Source organism: Anser brachyrhynchus, assembly GCF_964034855.1.
Source record: "Anser brachyrhynchus genome assembly, chromosome: Z".
In the NCBI taxonomy this organism is placed as follows: Eukaryota; Metazoa; Chordata; class Aves; order Anseriformes; family Anatidae; genus Anser; species Anser brachyrhynchus.
Window position 1 is genome coordinate 19,441,011 of NC_137697.1, and position 21,314 is coordinate 19,462,324.

General features: G+C 39.2%; 1 protein-coding gene across 5 annotated transcripts in view; it reads left to right on the forward strand.

Moving 5' to 3' along the window:
- Positions 1–20,998, forward strand: part of CDK7 (cyclin dependent kinase 7) — a 29,408-nt gene extending 8,410 nt beyond the window's left edge. For 2 of the 5 annotated variants that reach the window (XM_080573135.1, XM_080573138.1), the window contains 8 exons: positions 1,057–1,125; positions 2,706–2,816; positions 3,975–4,093; positions 5,103–5,202; positions 7,112–7,198; positions 10,171–10,320; positions 11,447–11,594; positions 14,720–14,929. In XM_080573135.1, the coding sequence (XP_080429261.1) occupies positions 1,057–1,125; positions 2,706–2,816; positions 3,975–4,093; positions 5,103–5,202; positions 7,112–7,198; positions 10,171–10,320; positions 11,447–11,594; positions 14,720–14,745 (810 nt within the window). In that variant the 3' untranslated portion in view covers positions 14,746–14,929. Of the gene's footprint in view, positions 1–1,056; positions 1,126–2,705; positions 2,817–3,974; positions 4,094–5,102; positions 5,203–7,111; positions 7,199–10,170; positions 10,321–11,446; positions 11,595–14,719; positions 14,930–15,383; positions 15,947–16,355 lie in introns of those variants that run through there. The other 3 variants (XR_013943218.1, XM_080573136.1, XM_080573137.1) reach the window with 3 other exon arrangements.
- Positions 20,999–21,314: the final 316 nt, after the last annotated feature.

The following is a 21,314-nucleotide window of genomic DNA, read 5'->3' on the forward strand; positions in this document are numbered from 1 at the left end:
CGGTGTTAAGCTGAGGCAGGGGAAGTTTAGGCTGGACATCAGGAAGAGGTTCTTCACCGAGAGGGTGGTCGCACACTGGAACAGGCTCCCCAGGGAAGTAGTCACTGCACCAAGCCTGTCTGAATTTAAGAAGTGTTTGGACTGTGCACTTAGTCACATGGTCTAAACTTTTGGGCAGACCTGTGCGGTGCCAGGAGTTGGACTTGATGATCCTTATGGGTCCCTTCCAACTTGGGATATTCTATGATTCTACTTTCAAAGCAGTTGCTGTAGCTATCAAGAATAGAGAATATGTAGAGAAGGACAACTGAAATGGCCAAGGGATGGAGCGCCTCCTTTATGAAAAAGTTGGGATTCCTCATGGATGTTGGGAAGTCTACAAAACTGAGGTAGTAGGTAAAGTGCGTGCAGAACTGATAGGGGGAAAAAAAACAATACTAGAAATAGGAGATGTGTTTAAATTATGTTTCAGGGGTTGGGAGGGAGAACTATATTAAGTTACACAGCACATGGTGAATCTCTCAAGTTTGTTACCACAGGTGTTGTCGAAGCAGTTCTAAAAGGAAGTTGACAAATCTGTGATCATTCCTGAATTCATTCAAGAAGAGGGCAGGAGTTTTGTAGAACAGCTAAGCATGAGGAGAGGTGTGTGTTAGGGTATCTGTTGTAGTCAACATGGTGAAGTTAACCCTATTTTTAAAATTTCTAACTTCAGAAAGGAGAAGCAGTTGTGTAAAATGTTACCACGCTTAACGGAAACTTCTTTGGCAACTGAGTTAAAAAACTAAACTGAGTAAGAAGTTTTGTATTATGTGTTGAAGAACTGAAGCAATGCAATTCTTAAGGGTTATGTTAAAGAAAATCAGAGCTGAGAAAAAACGGGTGTCTGAGCTATACTGCTCTCTGATTATCGGGTCTTTGCAATAGTTGCTCTGTGCTTGTCTGCCCCAGCCCCGACAGCAACCTGAAAATCCACAGGCAGACTAAAATACTGTAGAATTTCAGAAAACTGGAAGTAGGAGAGTATAATTCATCATAATATATTTTGTTTTACAGCTTCTAGATGCATTTGGCCACAAATCCAATATTAGTTTGGTGTTTGATTTTATGGAAACAGATCTAGAGGTAAGATTATTTCAGTATCTTCAAATGCTTTTGGAAAAAGTACTTAACAGCTTTATATTTACTGATTTCTAGAAAGATGACATTTCATTACATAACTTGATTAAGATTATGCCTCTAAAAAGCTTGAACAGTTGGACAGTTCTTGTCTGTTCTCAAAATGCCTTTACTTCTAAATACTTTTTGTCAGAATAATCTTCAAGAAACAAACTATGTTTACTATGTTAGTTTCCTGGGTCTTCAGTCAGAGCATGAAACCTCTGGTCACAGGCCAGGCTTTCAGAATGCAATTGTTGAGCACGATAGCACAAAACGTGTACAAGTAAGCATGGTATACCAAGTAAGCGAAGTATACCAAGTGATGATCTGATGCTAAAAGTCACACTTTTGCACCCTTCTTTTTAAACATAACAGTGCTGCGTACTTGTGAGTCTGAATCTCGCGGGTGTTTCATTCTCCAAGATCTTAAATTAGTTTGTCTTTGAAGTCTTTGTATCATATTTTGATGCAGATTACTGGTTTTGGAAGACTGTTGCAGGTAGCAGTCATGTCAGACCTAAGTATCTGTCCATAGTCTGGACAGAAGTTAATGTATTTGTTAAGCTAACCCATTACACATATGCCATTAAACACTGGAGCTAGCATCTAAAATGTTAAAACATTGACAGCCTTGCTGAAACCCAGAGGAATGTGAGACAGAAGTTTTTTTTGCTAATAGAAGTTACAGTAACGAGTACACTTTGTAGAGGATTCATTCTGTTTACTTAGTAACTATGTAGTATTTAGAAATGAAGAAGATACAGTGTACAAGGAATGAAATGCTCAGTAATAGGTAGTGCTGTGGTATGCAGAGCAGTTATTTGCATTGTGGTATCACTCAGAGGCCAACATTTGGGTCTGCAGCCAGTTGTGTCTGGGAGTGTGATGCACATTTGAAATTCTTTGTATAGTTTTAGCTATTTTGTAAATCTCAAACAAAGCTTGGGAAAGGCTGCTTGTGAACTGCAAAGTAATATTAATAAGCAATTTGAGGGGAGTAATGTAGAAAGTATTAAAACTGTATGTGAATGTCATGCTTAAACTGTTAAAGAACATTGAATGTCGAGTAGGTTTGTTAAAATACGTTATAGGGGCTATAGTACCTTGTCTTCCTGAGAAGGGAAAAGGAAAACAATGCATTTACCAAAGTTAGATGCTTAAGTTGCACAGACAAAGAAGCAACAAGTAGGAATATAATTTGTTCAAGCTGATTAGCACATTTAACATTTTTATTTGCACAGCTTTGACTTGTAAGATAGGGTACCAACCTGGAATGGAGCTAAAATGGTAAACTTGAGTTTCCCCCTAATTTTCTTATTTGCTGGTTATGCAAAGTTCGTATAGGCTGTCTGGGTTCCCTGTTTAAACTTCTGGTCTCTAAATCAGAAGAGACACCTTTTTCCGGAGAAAGGATGAGAACAGTAGCGGATACATGGCAGCCAATTCAAACTTTGTCTTATAGGATAGAAATAACTGTTTTGCAAAAGAACTGGAGAAGGATAACTTTGCATGATAAGCTTTACTATCAATTTAACACTTTACAGGTTATTATAAAGGATAGTAGTATTGTGTTGACTCAGGCTCACATCAAAGCATACATGCTGATGACACTTCAAGGATTAGAATATTTACATCAGCACTGGATTCTACACAGGGTAAGCATGCGCTAAATTGACAACTTTTATGCCTGTAATGAAAGTCACATTTGATAGAGGTTGAGTCTAAGAATGTAGATGGTTTTGAAATTCATAGGTTTTTAGTCTGTAAGACTTCATGGTAGCTGTTATGGAGTGGCAATTGCAACACCAGAAATGCTAAGAGTTACACATGGCTATCAGGTAGACGCATATATAAAAGTATCTCAAGTAACATGTGACTTTAATTAGAACTGTGAACTTGGTCTGCCTGGGATGAAGTTAATATTCTTCATAGCAACCTGTTCTATTTTGGATTTGTGGCCAAGATGATAACACACTGGTTTTTCTGCTCTTGGTAAGCAGTGCTTGCACATTGTCGAGGCTTTCTCTGTTTCTGCCACTCTGCCCCTAGTCCAGTACACTGGCTGGGGCTAGGCCAGAAACTGGGAGCAGACACAGCAGGGACAGCTGGCCCAAGGTGGCCAGAGGGGAGTTCTATGTAATATAACATCGTGCTCAGCAATAAAAACTCAGGCAGGGGAAGAAGGAGGATATCGGCTTCCAAGGTGGCCGCTGCTTAGAGACTGCCGGGGCATTGGCCTGCTAGTGGGAGGAGATGAGTGATTTCCTTTGCGTCCCTTGCTTTCCTCCCCACCACTACCCTTTCCTGCATCTGTAAAACTTCCTTTATATCGATCCATGAGTTTGCTTGCTTTTTACTCTTCCTTTTCTCTCCCCTGTCCCACTAAGGATATCAGTGGTCATAGGTGTGTGGGCTGCCTGGCTTCTGGCTGGGGCCAAGCCACAACACCATTACTGTATTAAACTGTACCAGATTCATTGATTTCTACAGTTGTCTGAAAAATTGGCTAGGTCTTTATTATTAATTTGCCAACAATGCAGTAAAACTAATATTCCTGCAAAACTGATCATCTTTTTATGCTCTGGAGATTAAATATTGTAATATTCAAATAGGAGTGTTTGGCTCGTTTTGATTTTCATGTATGAGGGAATACTTGATTTTGTTTTGTTTGTTTTTCATTGCTATGTAAACTTGTAATAGAATCAAAAGACTGAGTTTTAGAATGCTGTTTCTGCACGCCTGCTGGGAGGTTCAATATATATTTGTTCTTATCAAAACTGACAGGATTAATTCTTTGCTTTCTAAACTGACAGGATCTTAAGCCGAATAATCTGTTATTAGATGAAAACGGGGTTTTAAAATTGGCTGACTTTGGCTTGGCAAAATCTTTTGGAAGCCCAAATAGAGTTTATACACACCAAGTAGTAACAAGGTAAGACATACTCTGTTTTGTTTCTTAGATACTGATTGTGTAGCTGTTTTGTATTGCCTCCTGGAATACACAATGTCAAATCAACGTGTTTAGAGTTTGGTATCTACCTCATTATATAGCTGTAGTGGCAAAAGTCTTAAAACAGAAAACACAAAACAGCATTGTTTGGCAAAGTCTCTAAGAACTTCTGGAATTTGTATCGCTGACAATTGTTCTATGGTATGACATTCTTTTGAAGCACATGAAAATCATACTCATTTACCTATAAGCTTAGTTTTCAGAGAAAGACAATTGTTACTTGCTGCTAATCTTGGGATCTAGAGTCTTTTTTGTAGTTAGGCACATTATTTATGATACAAAAGCATGAGACAAAGGGTTTACCAATGTCATTTATGACATGCTTAATTAAGACATGTACTCTTAAAGAGTGGAGGATTGCAAAATATGAAAAATTTCCTTTTGTCTGCTGCAATGCTAAAACTATTCAGGCAAAATTGTTCCTTTTTAACACCTTCATTCACTGAAGAGGCGGAATTGATACAGTAGTTTCAAGTGCAGTATGTACCAGATCTTCATTGCAGCTTTAAATAGCTACTGCCAGGGTTTATTTTGTACAGAACTAATCTCTATTCTTAGGTCTGTTGCTACAGGTGTTTCTAAAAGCTGGAAAGAATTCTCTGTGTCACTTCTTGAATATCAAATTTAAAGAAAACTATGGTTCGTAACTTGCAAACCTGCCTACTTTTTTCCTTTGCACATCTACAGTTCTGTTGCTTGTCAACCAAACCAGCTGAGCTGTAGGTGATCTATGGTTATACATGTCCATGTGGTGAGGAACACTTGTTTTTTTTTTTTTAAACAAAAGACTTTGCAGTTCTTCAGTGTTTGAAAAATACACAGTCAGGAGCAGAATCCTCTTTGCAGTTCTTGCATTACTGCTGCATACAGCACTTGACATCAGAAGAATCAGGTGATTTTTTTTTCCTAAAACAATTTTTTTTCTTTTCAGGTGGTACCGAGCCCCGGAATTATTGTTTGGTGCTAGAATGTATGGTGTCAGTGTTGATATGTGGGCTGTTGGTTGTATTTTAGCTGAACTGCTCCTCAGGGTAAGTTTTCAAATGTAAGCATTTGTATTTGCTCTTCAGTGTATTATGCTACAGATTTTAGGTGCAGGCTTCCTCTCTGCTGTAACAGTAGCAGGAAAAGGAAGTTAGGCTACTTTCTAGGAAATTAAGCTTTTTTCCCCTCCCTTCTTCCAAAAGCTTGCTAACTGTAAGGAGGGTGAAGTTTTCAGACTGAGATTCCATAACTGTCACAATCATTGGCAATCTTTAAGAACAGCTAAGCAAAAAATTGCAGCAAACCATCACAGTCCTGCCTTGGGGAAGGTGAGTAGAGCAGTTAACTCTTCCAGTCCTCTGAATGTTACCTTTCATACAACCTTCCATCAGTTTTCATTTGTGATCTTTCTAGAAATCTGGCAGCACGGATACACACGCGCTCTATTCCTTACAAATTGTTCCCCCGTAACTGGGAATAATTAGCACCAGTACACTAACTATGGGTTTATTTGTAATGAGGAGATGTACAGATGTTATTCTCAGCTGTGGTGGCTTAACAAATTGGAGTGAAGTAGTCTGAAGAAATTCTGACTGACAGCATTCTAATGTATCACTCCTGAGTAAGGTGTACAGATATAATGATCCTTAAGTATGTTTTATGGAATTAAGCCATCTATTACATAGCTCTTTCAAGAGGACTTGAAAATATGAGGTGGGAAGTGGTGGGCAAGGGTACAGATACAGCTGAAAGGATGAAATACTCTGCACTATAACTTAACCTTTCACAATTAAGTGGCTTCTGCTGTTTTTTTTTAAATGTTTGGGTGCCCATGTCATGAACCAGATTGGGGAACCGGTCTGTCTGAAAACATCCTGGAATGTCTTTTACCTTGTTTGATTTATCATACAAACAGGTGTGCTGATACAATTTAGTTGCTGGTTGAAAAACTGAAATTTATAGTGGCTGTTGTCTAAACAGCTCTAGTAATGTGTACATAAACATGGATTAGATTCTGTAAAGTTGAGTAAGCTTATGGAAAGTCAGAAAGCAAATATATTGTTGAATTCTATTGAGTAATTTGATTTCTCACAAAGCAGAAAATGTGTTTATGGTTAGGTGTTTTATCACCATTATAGTTTTAAATGTGTCTGTCTTTCTTCTTGGGTAAACTAGATTGAGGGACAATGCACTTCAGGGAACGTTGCGAAAGCATTTTATGTTCCATGGACTTTGACACCAAAACTGAATGCACTTCCTAGCAGGGATATTCGTTATGCTCTTTCTGTCCTAATTATTTAAATATTGCCTCTAGTTCTTCCTAATTCTGCCTTAGTTCATGAAGTCCTTTTTCTCTTTCATTGTGTGCCTGCTGCACAAACTACAATTCCAGCTGGACAAATATCTAATTTTTCTGGCTTTTGCCTAATTTAATCGATACGTGACACTGGGTAGGCTGTTTCTGTCCTAGTGGGTATGAGTCACCATCTGCCCTCGATGTCATCTTAATTCTGTTAGTCTAATTGTTATTTTAGTTGTCCAGTTACAATTCACTTTGTTTTGAATCTATACAAAGCCTAACTTGAGACAGTAGATCCTGGCAAGATCACTGAACAAGAGACTAAGCTTTCAGCTCAGATGTGAAATAAAAGGAAAAGAACACAGGAAAAGAAAGATTTTATATTAATGGGGTGGTAGTCTAATTTTGTGTTTAGTTCTATGCTGTTGAGTCAGTGATACTAAGCCTGGATTGCAAGAAGCCTTCAAAATCTATTTGAACATCATTAGAAAGCCTCAAATGTTTGGTCTAGTTTGCCGTGGGCAGCTAGTAGACAAAGATGTTTTGCTGTGAATGTACAATTATGAGGAGGCACTCAAAGTTGCTTTCTAGAATTGAAGTTCAGAAGCTAATTCAATGAGAAATTCTTTTGTGTAATTCTGTTTTATTCTTCCCAGGTGCCTTTCTTGCCAGGAGACTCTGATCTTGACCAGCTGACAAGGATATTTGAAACACTGGGCACTCCGACAGAAGAACAGTGGCCTGTGAGTCTTTTTGTTTAACACGCTGGCATTAGTTTTCCTTGTTTCACTTTTTTACATATACTTTTACTTTGTTTTAGCTTTTGAAATTAAATTAAATAATATACCAGTTAGTTGAGTAGGTTTTAAGGAAGGTGCTGCCTTATTTGGAAAGAAAGAGGACAAGCAGCCGAGGTTTGTTTGTTTTGTTTTTTTTTTGTTTTTTTTTCCTCTTGGCGAACTTTTAATTGATATAGCAATGTTGTTAGCATCAAGCAACATTAATGGAAATTCTTGGTTTCTTTTTTTGGTCCACAGTTTCCCATGGCTATTGGTGTGAAATTAATGACAGTTGGTTAATGTTTTTGAGATGCTTGATTAAATTAATCTGCTTTAACCTGAGAGACTTAAATTGTTCTTGCTTTTGAAGGCAATTAGTTGGAGCTTAAGCTAGGCTGGCCAAGTTACAGGTTTGGGAGACAGTAAGGGAAACCATACTGACAGTTTAACAATAAACAGTTTATCTCAGAGTAACTGTGCAGTAATAAATACAAATCAGTATCCATCCTCTGAGTGGACCCTTTTTAACTAGTGGGTACCAATGGGTCTCAGTGGGACAGCTTCCCTGTACGTCCTTATCTGCCATGCAGGTTGCATCTAAAGCATGAATGATAACCAGCCTAGCTGTGCTCAATCCAAATCTGTGGGATTGGCCGTGAAATAGCCAGGGGTCCTGTGGGCACTTCTCTTTCACTCTAAGCTACTTACACCCAGAAATATAATTTATATTTTCTGCTGGAACCTGTAGTCAGATTCTAGATCATAAAGTGAGGGTCTGGGTATCTGATTCTGAAATCTGTATGGTATCTCCCCTCCCTCTGTATCTGTATGGTATCCCCCTCCACACATCACATAATTTATTTCCAAATCAGGTTAAGTAATCCACAGTAATGTATTTGTGATATATCTAGCCACATAAAGCAAGTACCATGTTTGTGGAAGAGCATGTAGAGATGTTTGTGATACCTCCATTAGCATCATGTTGGGTTTCCAAAAATGTTGGGATTCTTAAGTTTGGTTTGGGCTTTAAGAATTACTTCTGTACCATTCGTCTTACTCAATATGTAAATTTCTATGTATTCTTGTTTCAGAAAGTCCCTTTTCTATGCAGCTTCAAGCTGCTGGTCAAGCTTTTCCTGGGCACATACCCCCACTAGGGGGACTATGCGATGCACTCATGTCTCCATGTTAGACTGCACACTTTAAGCACATGCAGCAATGGAAGAGTAATCTTCTACTGCAGCCTGAGTACTCCACCGGGTTTGACCTAATTATTTTTGTAGGGAGACGAAAGGCATTGTCTCTATTCAGATGATGCTAAGTATTTCTGAAACAATGAGCGAAGGATAGGCATATGTTTGTTGTTTTGAATTTCTCTAATCAAAGCAGCTAGGGAAAGAGAATAGGCGGTTCCCTCAATCAGGCAATCTGATGTCTACGGGTAGGGCAAGGCTCCAAAAAACTCAATTAAGGCAACCACTACGGTGCCAGGGCAGGTCATGATGCTGTGTACCATATCCCACTACTGTGGCCAGAGGTGACCCAATCAACTTAAAAGTTTAGGATGTGGTGACAGACACCAGACCAACAACTTTAGGGATAAACAATTTGTCTGAGAGTAACAGTACAGTAATAGATACAAATCAGTAGTACAATTATTCAGATCAAGATGACAGTTAATACAGTCATTCACTAATACTGAGCCAAACATATCGTCACAATGCACAATGACCCACATAGCCATGGTTTTAAGGCAGGCTAATATAAAAGAGGACATAGTTTCTCCAGTGATGGTTTCTTCCAGAGGGCTTGGGGACTTCTAAATTCCCTGATCAGGCTGTCCTGTTCTATTACGTTGTGGAAGCATCCTCTGTACTTGTTAACTAGTAATCATGTTCTGTCTCTTTTCCCTCTCTGTGCTGGTTTTCCTTTTTGTAAATGGTGCACAATCACCAAATGGAGCTATCGCCATATGGAGAAATGTGAAGCAGTACTTGTCCCACGCAATTACATCATGCTAAGATTCTAAAGGAAATGTACAAAGGTTTTTGCAGTGACATTTCAGCATTCATGGGAGAAGAGTTGATACAGGTGGGAAAAGCAGAACAGGAGATTTAATGGCACAACAGAGATGATATATTCCCAAATTAATTTGCAAACCCACACATTCTGAGAATTGAAACCTTTAGAACTGAGACTGATTACACACATTTTTCACTTCAGTGTTAGTGTTCTATTTTACTTGGATAAACTTAAAGTGTGGTGTTCAGAGATTTAAATTACTTATTGATGTTTGGATAACTGTCTATAACAGTTTTTTATGATAGAATTTGAATAAAATGGGATTGATTTTTATACCTAAGGGAGATAAAAGTATGCCATTCATCTGTTGTTTAACTGCTTGGTATATTTCTTCTTCCCTCCCTCCGTTCCACAAGTAAAACTTTAACAATTTTGTATTTCAAAAGTAGCTTAAAACATTTGTGATGAACAGCAAACTCTGAGGACAGCCTTTTACTAAATTGGAGAAAATGCACATTGGTTCTTTAATGAATCTTGTCTTTTCTACCATGTGAATTTGCAAGAGAAAAGCCAAAGCTAGTTTTACTTCATTTGTCTGCACTCACTCTAAAGTTCCTTCATGTTTCCTTTCATTGTTAGCAATTTTTCCTTTTGTACTGGTCACTAGTGAAGCAAGGGTAGAACAGATTGCTTGGAAACAGAAAGTGTGAAACAACTGTACCAATTACTTAGATACTAGTCTTTTTTTTATGATCAACTATTCCTACTTTTTTTTATTTCAGTGACCAAGTATTAGGAGTGTCTTGAAAAATAGTTAGCTTCTGCTGTGAAGACAGAAGTTATGAAGGTCCATTTATGTGAAAAGCTGAATTATTTCAAAGTTGAAAATATACATCCAATTCTTGTCTTTATAGGAGATGACAAGTCTTCCAGATTATGTCACATTTAAGACTTTCCCTGGAATGCCGCTTCAGCATATCTTCAGTGCAGCTGGTGATGATTTGCTCAGTCTTCTGCAAGGCTTATTTGCTTTTAATCCATGTGCTAGAGTTACAGCTACTCAGGTATTGTACGCTTGCATTATGTCCTAATGTTCATTAACCTACTGTTAATATCAGATAAATGTGCTTTGAAGCTAGTAAGCCAGGTTTGAAATGAAATGTCATATAGCTCTGTCTTTGAAATGCTAGAAATATTTTTCCAGTGTTTTATACAGAGAACTCTGAAAGGCATGAATAATTCTCACTAATAATATCCATGCCCAATTATAAAGTGAATGCCGATAAAGGTGTATGAGTCGTGGTCTACAGACAATCATTATATTTGACATTCTAAATTCAGTTACCTAAAGTTTGTAACTTAAATCTTGGTGTAGTATGTCTCATTCCATGCTCTTAAAAGGTTTTCATCCTTAATTCATCCAGTCTCTTCAATTTCATTTAAACTTTTTTGACTCTTTTTATTTGGAAATCTGGTGATTCTAACCAGCATCCTGATCTGAATACTATGTTACTGGCATAAGCAAGAACAATGTTTACCTAAGAGACAGCTTAGGTAAGACCATATACCACAGTTTATGGAAGCTGTGGAACTCCAAAAATTTAAAATAGGGTATGTAATATTGCTACATGGAACTACCCCTGTTTAGTTGTTCTTTTCTTGTTCAAACTACATTTTTCTTGCAGTTTACATTGTAGAAGCAACACAGTTAAAGAAAATGTGGGGGAAGACTTATCTTAAAAGCTAGCAAAACAGGTGTTCAGACCCTAAATCTGATCATGTTATTTTAATCCTTCTTTTTCTCCACTTTCTTCTTTATCCTCATGTCTCATCCGGTTTTCAGAATGTAAGCTGTTTGGAGATAGAAACTTCTTGTTCATACAAAATTTCCTGCAGTGTAGTCTAGAGTTTGGATGTTTAGATGTCTGAGCACAAGTTAAAAATAACAGTTCACAATTATTTCTTGTCTAATAAAATCAAAGCACCACAGTAATCATTGAGAACACCAAACCTTGATTTGTACCAATAACACCTTCCAGTACAAAGGTGCCAAAGTAGTTTTTGAATTTTTTGCAATTTTTTTGCAGTTTTTGCAATTACAAGTGATTTATTTCGTTATAGTTTCTCTATCTGTGGAGTTCTGATGCTATATACTAATTATTGGGTTATTTTTCTTCCATTACTATTAAGGCATTGAAACAGACGTATTTTACTAATCGACCGGGACCCACTCCAGGAAATCAACTACCCAGACCCAACTGTCCTGCAGAAGTTGTAAAGGAACAACAAAATTCACTTTTAAATTTAAAAAGGAAAAGAACGGAAGGAATAGATCAAGGTAACATCTTAATGTTTCACCTGTTTTAAAATAGGAACTACAAGCTCAGAGAGGAAGTGATACTTCCAGTGTTTCAGAACAAAAACTCTCTGAATGGATAAGTGGGTACCAGCACCATCTGAAGCCCTCTGACAACTTATGTTTTAGGATAAACACTTTAGGGTGAGAATAGCTTAGTTCTGTGTTCTAGCAGAATTAGTACAAAAAGTAAAAGCTCTTTTTTTTTTTTTTTGAAATCCATTTGTTAGAAGAAATCTTTAAACCATTAATCTCCATAATGGAGTGTGGCACTACATAGTAAGTTAGAGACTACTATTAGGCCCTTTATTTCTGAGACACCTTACTGAGGTGGAAGTCACTTTAAAAAAAAAGAGAAAATGTGGGGGCTGGGGGGAGCAAGAGAGAAACATGGTATTTCATTCTTTCAAGTGACAGATGAGAGAATGTAGATCGGATTTTAGAAGAGATTTCTGCTGTCTCCCTTGGACTAAGCAAGTTAAGTGTTCTGATCACTCCATAAGGAAGTTCTAAGCATATCGTAGTGATCCTTTTAAAAGGCAAACCTATTTCCTAATACTAACTTCTATATGGAATGTCCGGTTTTCCCCCAAACAGTAACACATACTTCTTACCTTCATAGTAGTAAAGCTCTGAGGATTCAAGACTTGTATCTGACACTAAACTAGGCAGACCTTCTAGCAGAGGCAAACATTAGTTCTTAAGCTGGGAGTTTGTTGCCTTGGCAGCCGGAATTTGCTAGATAGCAGCTGTCAGGTTATTGTCAGCTTTTTGTTCTTGTCAGTACGAGGCTCTTTGATACAAAAGTGATGTATTTTTGGAATGCAGATGCTTCCATGAAAGTACATTTCCTCTTGAGTTCAGACAGATAAATTATTGGAGTTTAGCTTACTTTTTAGGCACTTCAACTCATTGTTTGATAGTCTTTGTCAATTTAAAAGTAAAATGCATTAATTCATTAGAATCTTTAATCTTTTAACGATTTGCACGCTGTCTGGTGACCTCAATACCATGGGTCAACTTGTCAAGTTCCCATATGTAATTAATTGCTTAATTTAAGCTTTTTATCTCCTCCTGCGACACTATGTGAGGATCTGTGATTTAGTGTTTTCAAGTCCATGACCCAAAATACGCCAGTTAACTAAACGACAGGAAAGAGGAAGAAATGCTTCCCTGAGCTCTGAGACTTTAAGGTATTTCATTTATCAATGAACGGGGTTCCCAGAGCTGTATCAGAACTAGAACACTAATTGGCTTAATGTCTTTACAAAAGTCTTATCTTCAACAAGGTGAAATCAGTGTTAAATGCCGTAAGTTTTGAGATTGGATATAACTAAGGCATTTAGGAAGTCAGCATTACTTCTGAGACATTTGAGTATCAGTTTAAAAAGTATATTGTTTCCTCCAAGTGCTGGTTGAAGCGCATCAGAAAATTTATGTTCTGTTGCTGCCTTAGCTAGGCTGGTAGAACCCAAGCGTACCAAAGGTATATCTTCTAGTCCCAACTGACGTTAAAGGAGAGTGACAATTAGAGCTAGCAAGCATGCTAGCCTGGATTTCATTTGGTGTCCTTACATGGCACGAACATCAAGTTAAAATGTGAATATGCTTTTAGTTTGGAAGAGCAATAATCCTACAGTCTATTTATAAGTAAAAGTGGAAATATGGCATTTTTTACTGCTGTTGAGAATGAAAATGTGCAGAAGTCATTTCAAAGAAAAATAAATTTCATCCTTTGAAATTCTCAAGCTAAGCTGTGCTTCCATCTTGCACAGCATCTCTCCCTCAGCCCTGTTGAGGCAGCACTCTAGAATTTAAAGGAGTAGGCTGAAGCAGTTACTAGTGGGTGCCCTCTTATAAAATCTTGGCACCAGAGGCTGGCTCCTGGGAGAGAGAAATTATAACATCCCCATGAAGTGCTGCTGTTCCACAAGAACAAAACGCTGTAGCCTTGGGGAGTGTTCACCGAACTTAAATGTGCAGCAGCTGGACCCTTCAGGGAAAAAAAAAAACAACCTGTATTGTCAGGGGAAAACTCACTAACTAAATGAATGACAAAGTATTAAGCATACATCATTGCTAGCTATTGTTACCACTTACTTCTTCTCATCTGTGAGGTATGTGGAGACAATGATGTTATGATAACATCATTGTCCATCTTCTCCACCCTGGAAAACACTTAGTCAAATACAGCACTTCTTTCCCAGAACACTGATTTCCAGTCCTACAAATCTGCATTTCTACAGAGCTGTAAACTCGCAAAACAGAATGTAGAAGATAACAGCAATAAACTCTTCCCTAAGTCAACACAGTGTAGGAAATCTACCTAATCTCAGAACTATTCTACTCTGGCTTGGAAAAAAAAAAAAAAGTCCATTCATATCTAAGGTTAAAAACTTCTGCTGTTTGGGTATTCCCTTAAAGTTCATGGGAATGATTCAATGCCAGTGTATTTTAGAGGACACTTCTGCTTACAGGGCAGGCAAAAACAATTGGACCCTCCCATAGCAAACTTCATATCCATCATCCCAGAAAGCAGCAATGGTGTATTCTACCCATGTTATAAATAAATAGCACATGAATAAAGGAGAGGAGAAGAGTTAGAATAGAATCAGAAAAGTGCTGTTCCCTGTGTCTCTACAGCTGATACTAACAAAAACATGGTTAGAGAATGAGTCAGACATAAAGGGCCGCTACCTCCTGCAGACAGCTCTTTTTCTGGGTCGGGACTGTATATAAAAAAGATCATTAAGAGTATATGCACTCGGGCAGGGTTAAGTCTTAGAATAGCTTGTCTTTCATAGGTTTAGAAATAGAATTAAGTGGCTAACTTTTTATAACAACAAAGAGAAATACATGTATCCCAAATGCAATTAACACTCAATTATGGAATTTGGGACTCTTATGGAGTACAGCTACTGATGCAAGTTGGCTTTGATTCTGGCACTCCTCCATAGATTTACTGAAATAGCAGTATTGCGCTGGTGCAGACAGCGTTAACTAGCTCAGAGTAAATGAATGTGAAGAATAGTATTAAATGAGCATTAAAAACTTGAGGTGGGGGCTGAACCCTTTACTTTGGTAACAATGTGATTTACACTTTTCAGGATTACCAAAAAAATTGATTTTTTGATTGCTGTGGATGGTGGATGAAAATGAGTGATCATATGACCCAAGTCCCAACCATTGAGTAACGCTGTAATAGTCACTGGATGGTTATTTTTTTAATGTTTTATATGTAAAATGTGAATGTAATTTTCATAACTGAAACTGAGGTTTTATTAACATTTTTTAAATAAATTTTTTTAAACAAAACAGCAAGGTTGCCTTCTCTGGTTTGCTGTTTCATTACTTCGACCCGTGCTTTGAGGTAGTAATTCCATCAAAAGATGCGTGCTGGCTACAGATTTACACAGCCTGATTTTGCAAAGCCTTTATGCTGAATCACGTGCTATCCTGCACAGATGCAAAATGAGAAAAACTGCAAATACAGCCTTTTCACCCGGAGCTTAAGTGTACATGCCTGATGTATAACATGCTGGAAAAACTGTATCATTGTAAGAGAAGGGCGGGGTTCTTTTAATATGCCAGTGTAGTAACAAGTGAGTTTGCTTGTGCTCTCATTTGACGTGCCTTAAGACTTTCAAAGGACACATCTACTATATTGAAAACAATATGATGCATAGATTGAATGTGAAGTTGTTTCTTTTACACATTCTAGTCTTCCAGGAAAAGTTATGAGAGCGCATATAAATACTGTTTTCTTCACAGCCTCAAGATTGCAATAAATGATGGAGGGAGATCCAGCTGGGAAAACTATACCAGCCCTCCTGACTATACCAGCCCTCCTGTCAACCTGTGGCTGTTGAACATTTCATAGTGCAGATACTGTGCTCAGCTCTGTTGCCTGACTTCCAGCATAACTGTGTTGCAAAGTGGCTGCTGGGCAACCAGACTTCTTCAATGGAAAGAAACAAGCCAGTAGATGCTGTTGATGCGCAGCCTAACCGCGTGCCCACCGCTGTTGTGCAGTGGATCTCAGGGATACCTGGTGAGCCATTGTCATTTTCCCAGTTGTGAACCTCTTTCAGCGTTCTGTTTTTTTAATGTATATGGCAAGTATATTAGCAGAAGAGTTAAAGTTGTAGAGGAATAGTAACCATCTTCTTGCTGCTCTGATAACTCAATTTACTTGTACCATCAGCCAACTTGGAAATATGTTGGCCTTAAAGGGACAGCAGTTGCTATTCCCTCAGTACCTTACAGTGTTCATGGCAATATCCTACTGTGTTTGTGGTTGTTGGTGAGTGAAAATTAAATTTTTACTAAGACCTAAATGACAGTATTATTTCATGAACGTTTTCTCTATACTAGTTATAGCAGGTTTTTCATTATCTGTGTAATCACAGATCATCCTGAGTGCAGGCTGAAGGACCGAGAGGAGAACTGCAGTCCTACCTCTGACAGGGATAGGTTTAAAAAATATGTTGATCTCAATAGGGAAGAGAGAGTTAGAAGTACTGTAAAAAATTTTTTTTTGCATTCAGCTTCTCTAGGGCAGCATTCTGACTGGACTTCAAAGTCCTGAAACGTTCAGCCACTAATACAGGTACAGAATCCTTCAGTGAGTATACTCACACCTAACTCTTGGGCATAACAAATAGAGCTTGTATGGCAGTGGCAATTTTGTGTTGTACCAGCTCTGCTGTGAGAGTTACATCATTCCCTTCTTGTCAAACACAGCATATGCCTAGACCACACCCAGGCCTGAAGGGAGCCTTTTCCAGTAGAACAAGGAGCAATCCTCCAAGCTGCTATTGGCAAAACTTGTCAAGTAGATACTGAGTTTGAGCATTTGTTTACTGTGCTCTGTAAGAGAGGTTGAAGAGAGAGAACATCGAGCATTTTGTGACCTATGCTGCTGACCTGTGTGCTTCCAGTCATGTGTCTACCACAGCAGACTTGAATTAAAAAAGCAGTGCTCCTATATCATAGAAGTTCAAGAACCATTCTCTTCCAAATCGCACACTGGAATTCATTTGCCTTACTGTGGACTGCAGGTAAGGCTGTTCTGTGCTGTGAGTGTATATAGCAGCTCATCATGTCTTGACTTCAACTGTGTTCGTGAACGAAGCCTTCTGTGTCAGGGACTAAACTTACTTTGCTCTTAATGCTGGTTTTGTGCATACATAAAGTGTACATACACCGCAGAGTAAGATAAGATTAGAAAAACCATCAGCACGATATTTTTTTCTTGATTTCAGGCTTTTGGATAGTTTGACTTAACTCTTTTGACTTAGGTCAGAACTCTGGAAGGAGTATTTGTGACTACTGCTGGCTATCAATTACTATGCAACTGGTCATCTAAATACTGTTTAAATTTGTAGCTAGCTTACCTTGCGAGCTGTATGTCGTGCTAATGATGCTTCAGCTTGGACGATCTGTTTTATCACACCAGCACATTAAATATATAGCTGTTGCAACCTACTTGGCTTCTGTTAAGAACGACAGCGGTCACGTATGGTTTCTCTTGAGCTTGCAGTGTGCATGCTTGTGTAATTGTATAAAGGTTTATCTTGTACACTTGTGCAAACTGGAATTTAATCTAAATGCCTTCTCTCTTGGATTGAGACAGTTTCCCTGCCCTCATCACTTTTTTTTTTAATTGAGAGACACTGCGGTTTCTTCCTGAAAGGTTAGCGCTCTTCTTTGTGAAAAATTTCATAGTTCTTACCTCCAGACTTACTGGAGCTTGAGTAACTTCTGTGGATTGTACTGATATTGCTTATATAATTTAATTAAACCTTTTTCTCCCTACAATAGTGCCATAATAAAAGCAGCAAAACTCACTGTAAGAGCACACAATACAGAAAGGGAAGGTGCTCTCTGTTCTAAACAAAACTGATTTCGTTCTCTCACAGAGACTGGGGTTACTAGTGGTAACATGGAGAGGCTGTCGTGTCTTCATCTCATCTCTTTGATTCTTCATTAGTGCCAACACTGTATGATCCCTCCAGCCCTTATGTTCTTTTGAGGAAGAAGCTTAGAGCCAGGATGAGGTGTAACACTGTTGCTTTGTATTTGTGATATATTTCTTGTCTATGGTATAGCCTCAAAACTGTCGGCACTCCAGGCAGCTCTGCCAGTTCTTTGCTTCTACCTGTGTTTGTTCTTGGTTTTGTGACTGTTCCTGTTCCCTTGACTTGCTGCATATACGCTGTTCTCGTAACTCTTGCTTGGCCACTTCTTCTGGTGCATGGTCACTTATGTTCCATGTACACCAGTGTAATGGTTCCTTTACAAATCTCTAAAATCATAGCAGGTTTCACCTGACTGCATATTTACTTGCTTCTCAGACAGAAGGGAGGAATTACTACAAGAAAGCTGTGGTTTAGGTTGCTTTTTATTGAATCCCCTCCACTTCCCCTTGCATTTCATACTGGATTATATCAACCTTGTCTGAGGTAAGGTATTCTCTCCACGTTGCTGTAATAAAATTGCAGGATAAATCAGGGATAGGTCTAAATTTAGTTTGCCTGGATGAGATAGGGGAACTTGTTGGAGAGCTAAATTGAGTTCTTTGAACACTCTTCACAGGCTGTAGTGACATGTAGTAGTGTGAGAAGCTGCGAAAGAGGCGTGCATGGCTGTAGTCCTTTGGGGCATGAGATACAGTACTGTGTAGGATAACCTTATATTGATTCTTCTCTTCCCAAAGGCCTGATGGGTGTTAGATTTATTCCACCTGTAACCCACCACCACCACCTGGAAGGCACCAGCAGCAGCTCTGTTATTGCTAGCTTGAGAACTCCATCTTGCGTTTCTCTAACACATCTCAATCACTGGTGCAAACTTTGTTCATCTGTTCATCTTTTCTTGTATATCCTTTTCAAGCTTCCCCAAGTAGAACTGGGATAAAATCTAAGTTTTGATGCTACTGAATTATCCTCATGTCATTTCTGTGTTCAGTTCTAAGTCGTTTAATTTATTTTTTTACTCCATTTGTGAGAAACTTATTCAGCAAACTATTATGTCTTTTTAGAAACCCTTATTCTTTCAGTTACTTAGGGAATTTCTGTCTTCCTTCCAAGAATTAAATCTGCAGGCAGGCAGGCAGGTCCTGCATGAGAATTTCCTGAAAAACTTGCTGTGTAGTCAGTACAGAGGCTGCTAGTGTTGTGACCATTTCTTCTAGTGCTGTCAGTTCAAACTGTACCCACAAACCTGCATACTAACAGCATTCACCACTGCGATAAGAACAGAATGGTGTGCAAGGAAAGGAGGAGGAGAAGGCGGCATTTTGCGCTTATCACAGTATCACAGTATCACAGATTTCTAGGTTGGAAGAGACATCAAGATCATCGAGTCCGACCTCCAACCTAACACTAAGTACTCCACTAAACCATATCGCTAAGCTCTACATCTAAATGTCTTTTAAAGACCTCCAGGGATGGTGACTCCACCACCTCCCTGGGCAGCCCGTTCCAATGCTTAATAACCCTTTCGGTAAAGAAGTACTTCCTAACATCCAGCCTAAAACTCCCCTGTTGCAACTTTCGCCCATTCCCCCTCGTCCTGTCACCAGGCACGTAGGAGAACAGACCAACCCCCACCTCTTTACAGCCTCCTTTAAGGTAACTGTAGAGAGCGATAAGGTCGCCCCTGAGCCTCCTCTTCTCCAGGCTGAACAAGCCCAGCTCCCTCAGCCGCTCCTCGTAAGACTTGTTCTCCAGACCCCTCACCAGCTTGGTCGCCCTTCTCTGGACTCGCTCGAGCACGTCCATGTCCTTCCTGTAGCGAGGGGCCCAAAACTGAACGCAGTACTCGAGGTGCGGCCTCACCAGAGCCGAGTACAGGGGGACAATCACTTCCCTAGCCCTGCTGGCCACACTGCTTCTTATGCAGGTCAGGATGCTGTTGGCCTTCTTGGCCACCTGAGCACACTGCTGGCTCATATTCAGCCGACTGTCAACCAGTACTCCCAGGTCCTTCTCGGCCAGGCAGCTTTCTAACCACTCGCCTCCCAGCCTGTAGCTCTGCTTGGGGATGTTGTGCCCCAGGTGCAGGACCCGGCACTTGGCCTTGTTGAACTTCATACAGTTAATTAACATGTGTAATGGAATGTGGTTTATTGCTTACGCCAAGAGATTTGTGCCCCTTTAGTAGGGATGCTGGCAGTTGCACTGACCTGACTTTGACAACAGGATGTGGACTGTGTGCTTCGTTTTGAAAAACCTCCATTTTGGGCCAGACTGGTAGGCAGGTACCTTCCAATAGTACTTAGGCCATCCATCAAGCTTAACTGCAGGAGTTCAAATGTTGCTATACATCCAGACACATTTTTCCTGCCACCGGAGATAGTGTCTGTCAGATAAATGAAGCAGGTAGTCAGATGCCGTAACAATTTGAACCGTCTTCCTGATACTTGTTTTTCTGAGAGTCCTTGCTCTGCCAGCTTGGAGCTCCTGTGAGGACGGAAAACTGGCCTGACTCTCGGCATGTAACTTATGCCTGCATTACTTCATATTCTTGTAGGACTTCTTTAATAAGACCCTTTACGTTGACCTTATCTAGTAACCTGGGGGCACGCATGTTTTCTCTTTTCCATCTGTCACTCATTAACTCCAGTAAGGCTAAATAAGGCAGCACCAGACTCCCAGCTGCTGGCTGCTTACCTCAGCGTCAGAAACGTGTAAATGTGCTTGGGAACTCTGCTGTCTCCTGCTAGCACAATGTGTCCTTAGTGCCAACAGAGTTAAATGTCTATGGCAGTTATTTGTAAGGTAAAGGTATTAAGTAACCTGAAACGTCATTAATAAAAACCTAATTTAGGAATTAGAAGTTGGACTGCATACATTTAACAAAAGGTCAGAAAGAATGACATTTATAACTGGTTGTACATGGTATTGGGCTAAAAAGTGTCAATTAAAAATGTGCGAATGTATCAACTGTAGAGTTCAGTGCAAAGCTATGTACTGCTATCATAATGTAGTTTGGTTACAAAAGTTACCTATGCAGAAAGGTTTAATTGTTGCATCTCCTTAATAGACAATGCAGGTTTTAATCTACATTAAATTAGAGCTGGGGGGGGGGGGGGGGAGCAAACAGTTTATTAGGCTATAATTCTTTAAAATCTTTATTACGCAAATTTGTCTGGAAATACTGGTTTTATGTGTTCTTAAGATTAAAATCTTCAACTGCTATGAAATGTTTTATTACAAATCTAACAAGCACTGTAAAACAATCTGATCAGAATCTAACCAAATTTGACTACTTAAATGCATGGACCTTTTTTCCTTTTATTTATTTATTTTAATTAAAACTCCTACTGGCTAGAAAAGATGAGTGTGAGTTACGAATCACTAATAAAGATGTAGTGAGTGATACCACCGTTTGTTGTTATGACCAACCTGATGTTCTGGAAAGACTGGTTACACGTGTACCTGGCCACACGTGCACAGGCAATCTCTGTTCCCACCCCCGCTCAGAGATTTCTATTTCATGTGTCTCTTTGTTTGCAGTAGAGCCCTTGCCTTGCTTCGGCAGATCACTCGGTGCTTTCTTGTTATGGTTGCTTTGTGTGCGCCTCGGTATCTACACGCAGCCTTGAAGGTGATCATACGATTAGAGCAACAACAAATGCGCTACACTGTGTAAGCATCTTCATAGATGCCAAGCCAACGGATGCTTTTCCTAAAGCTG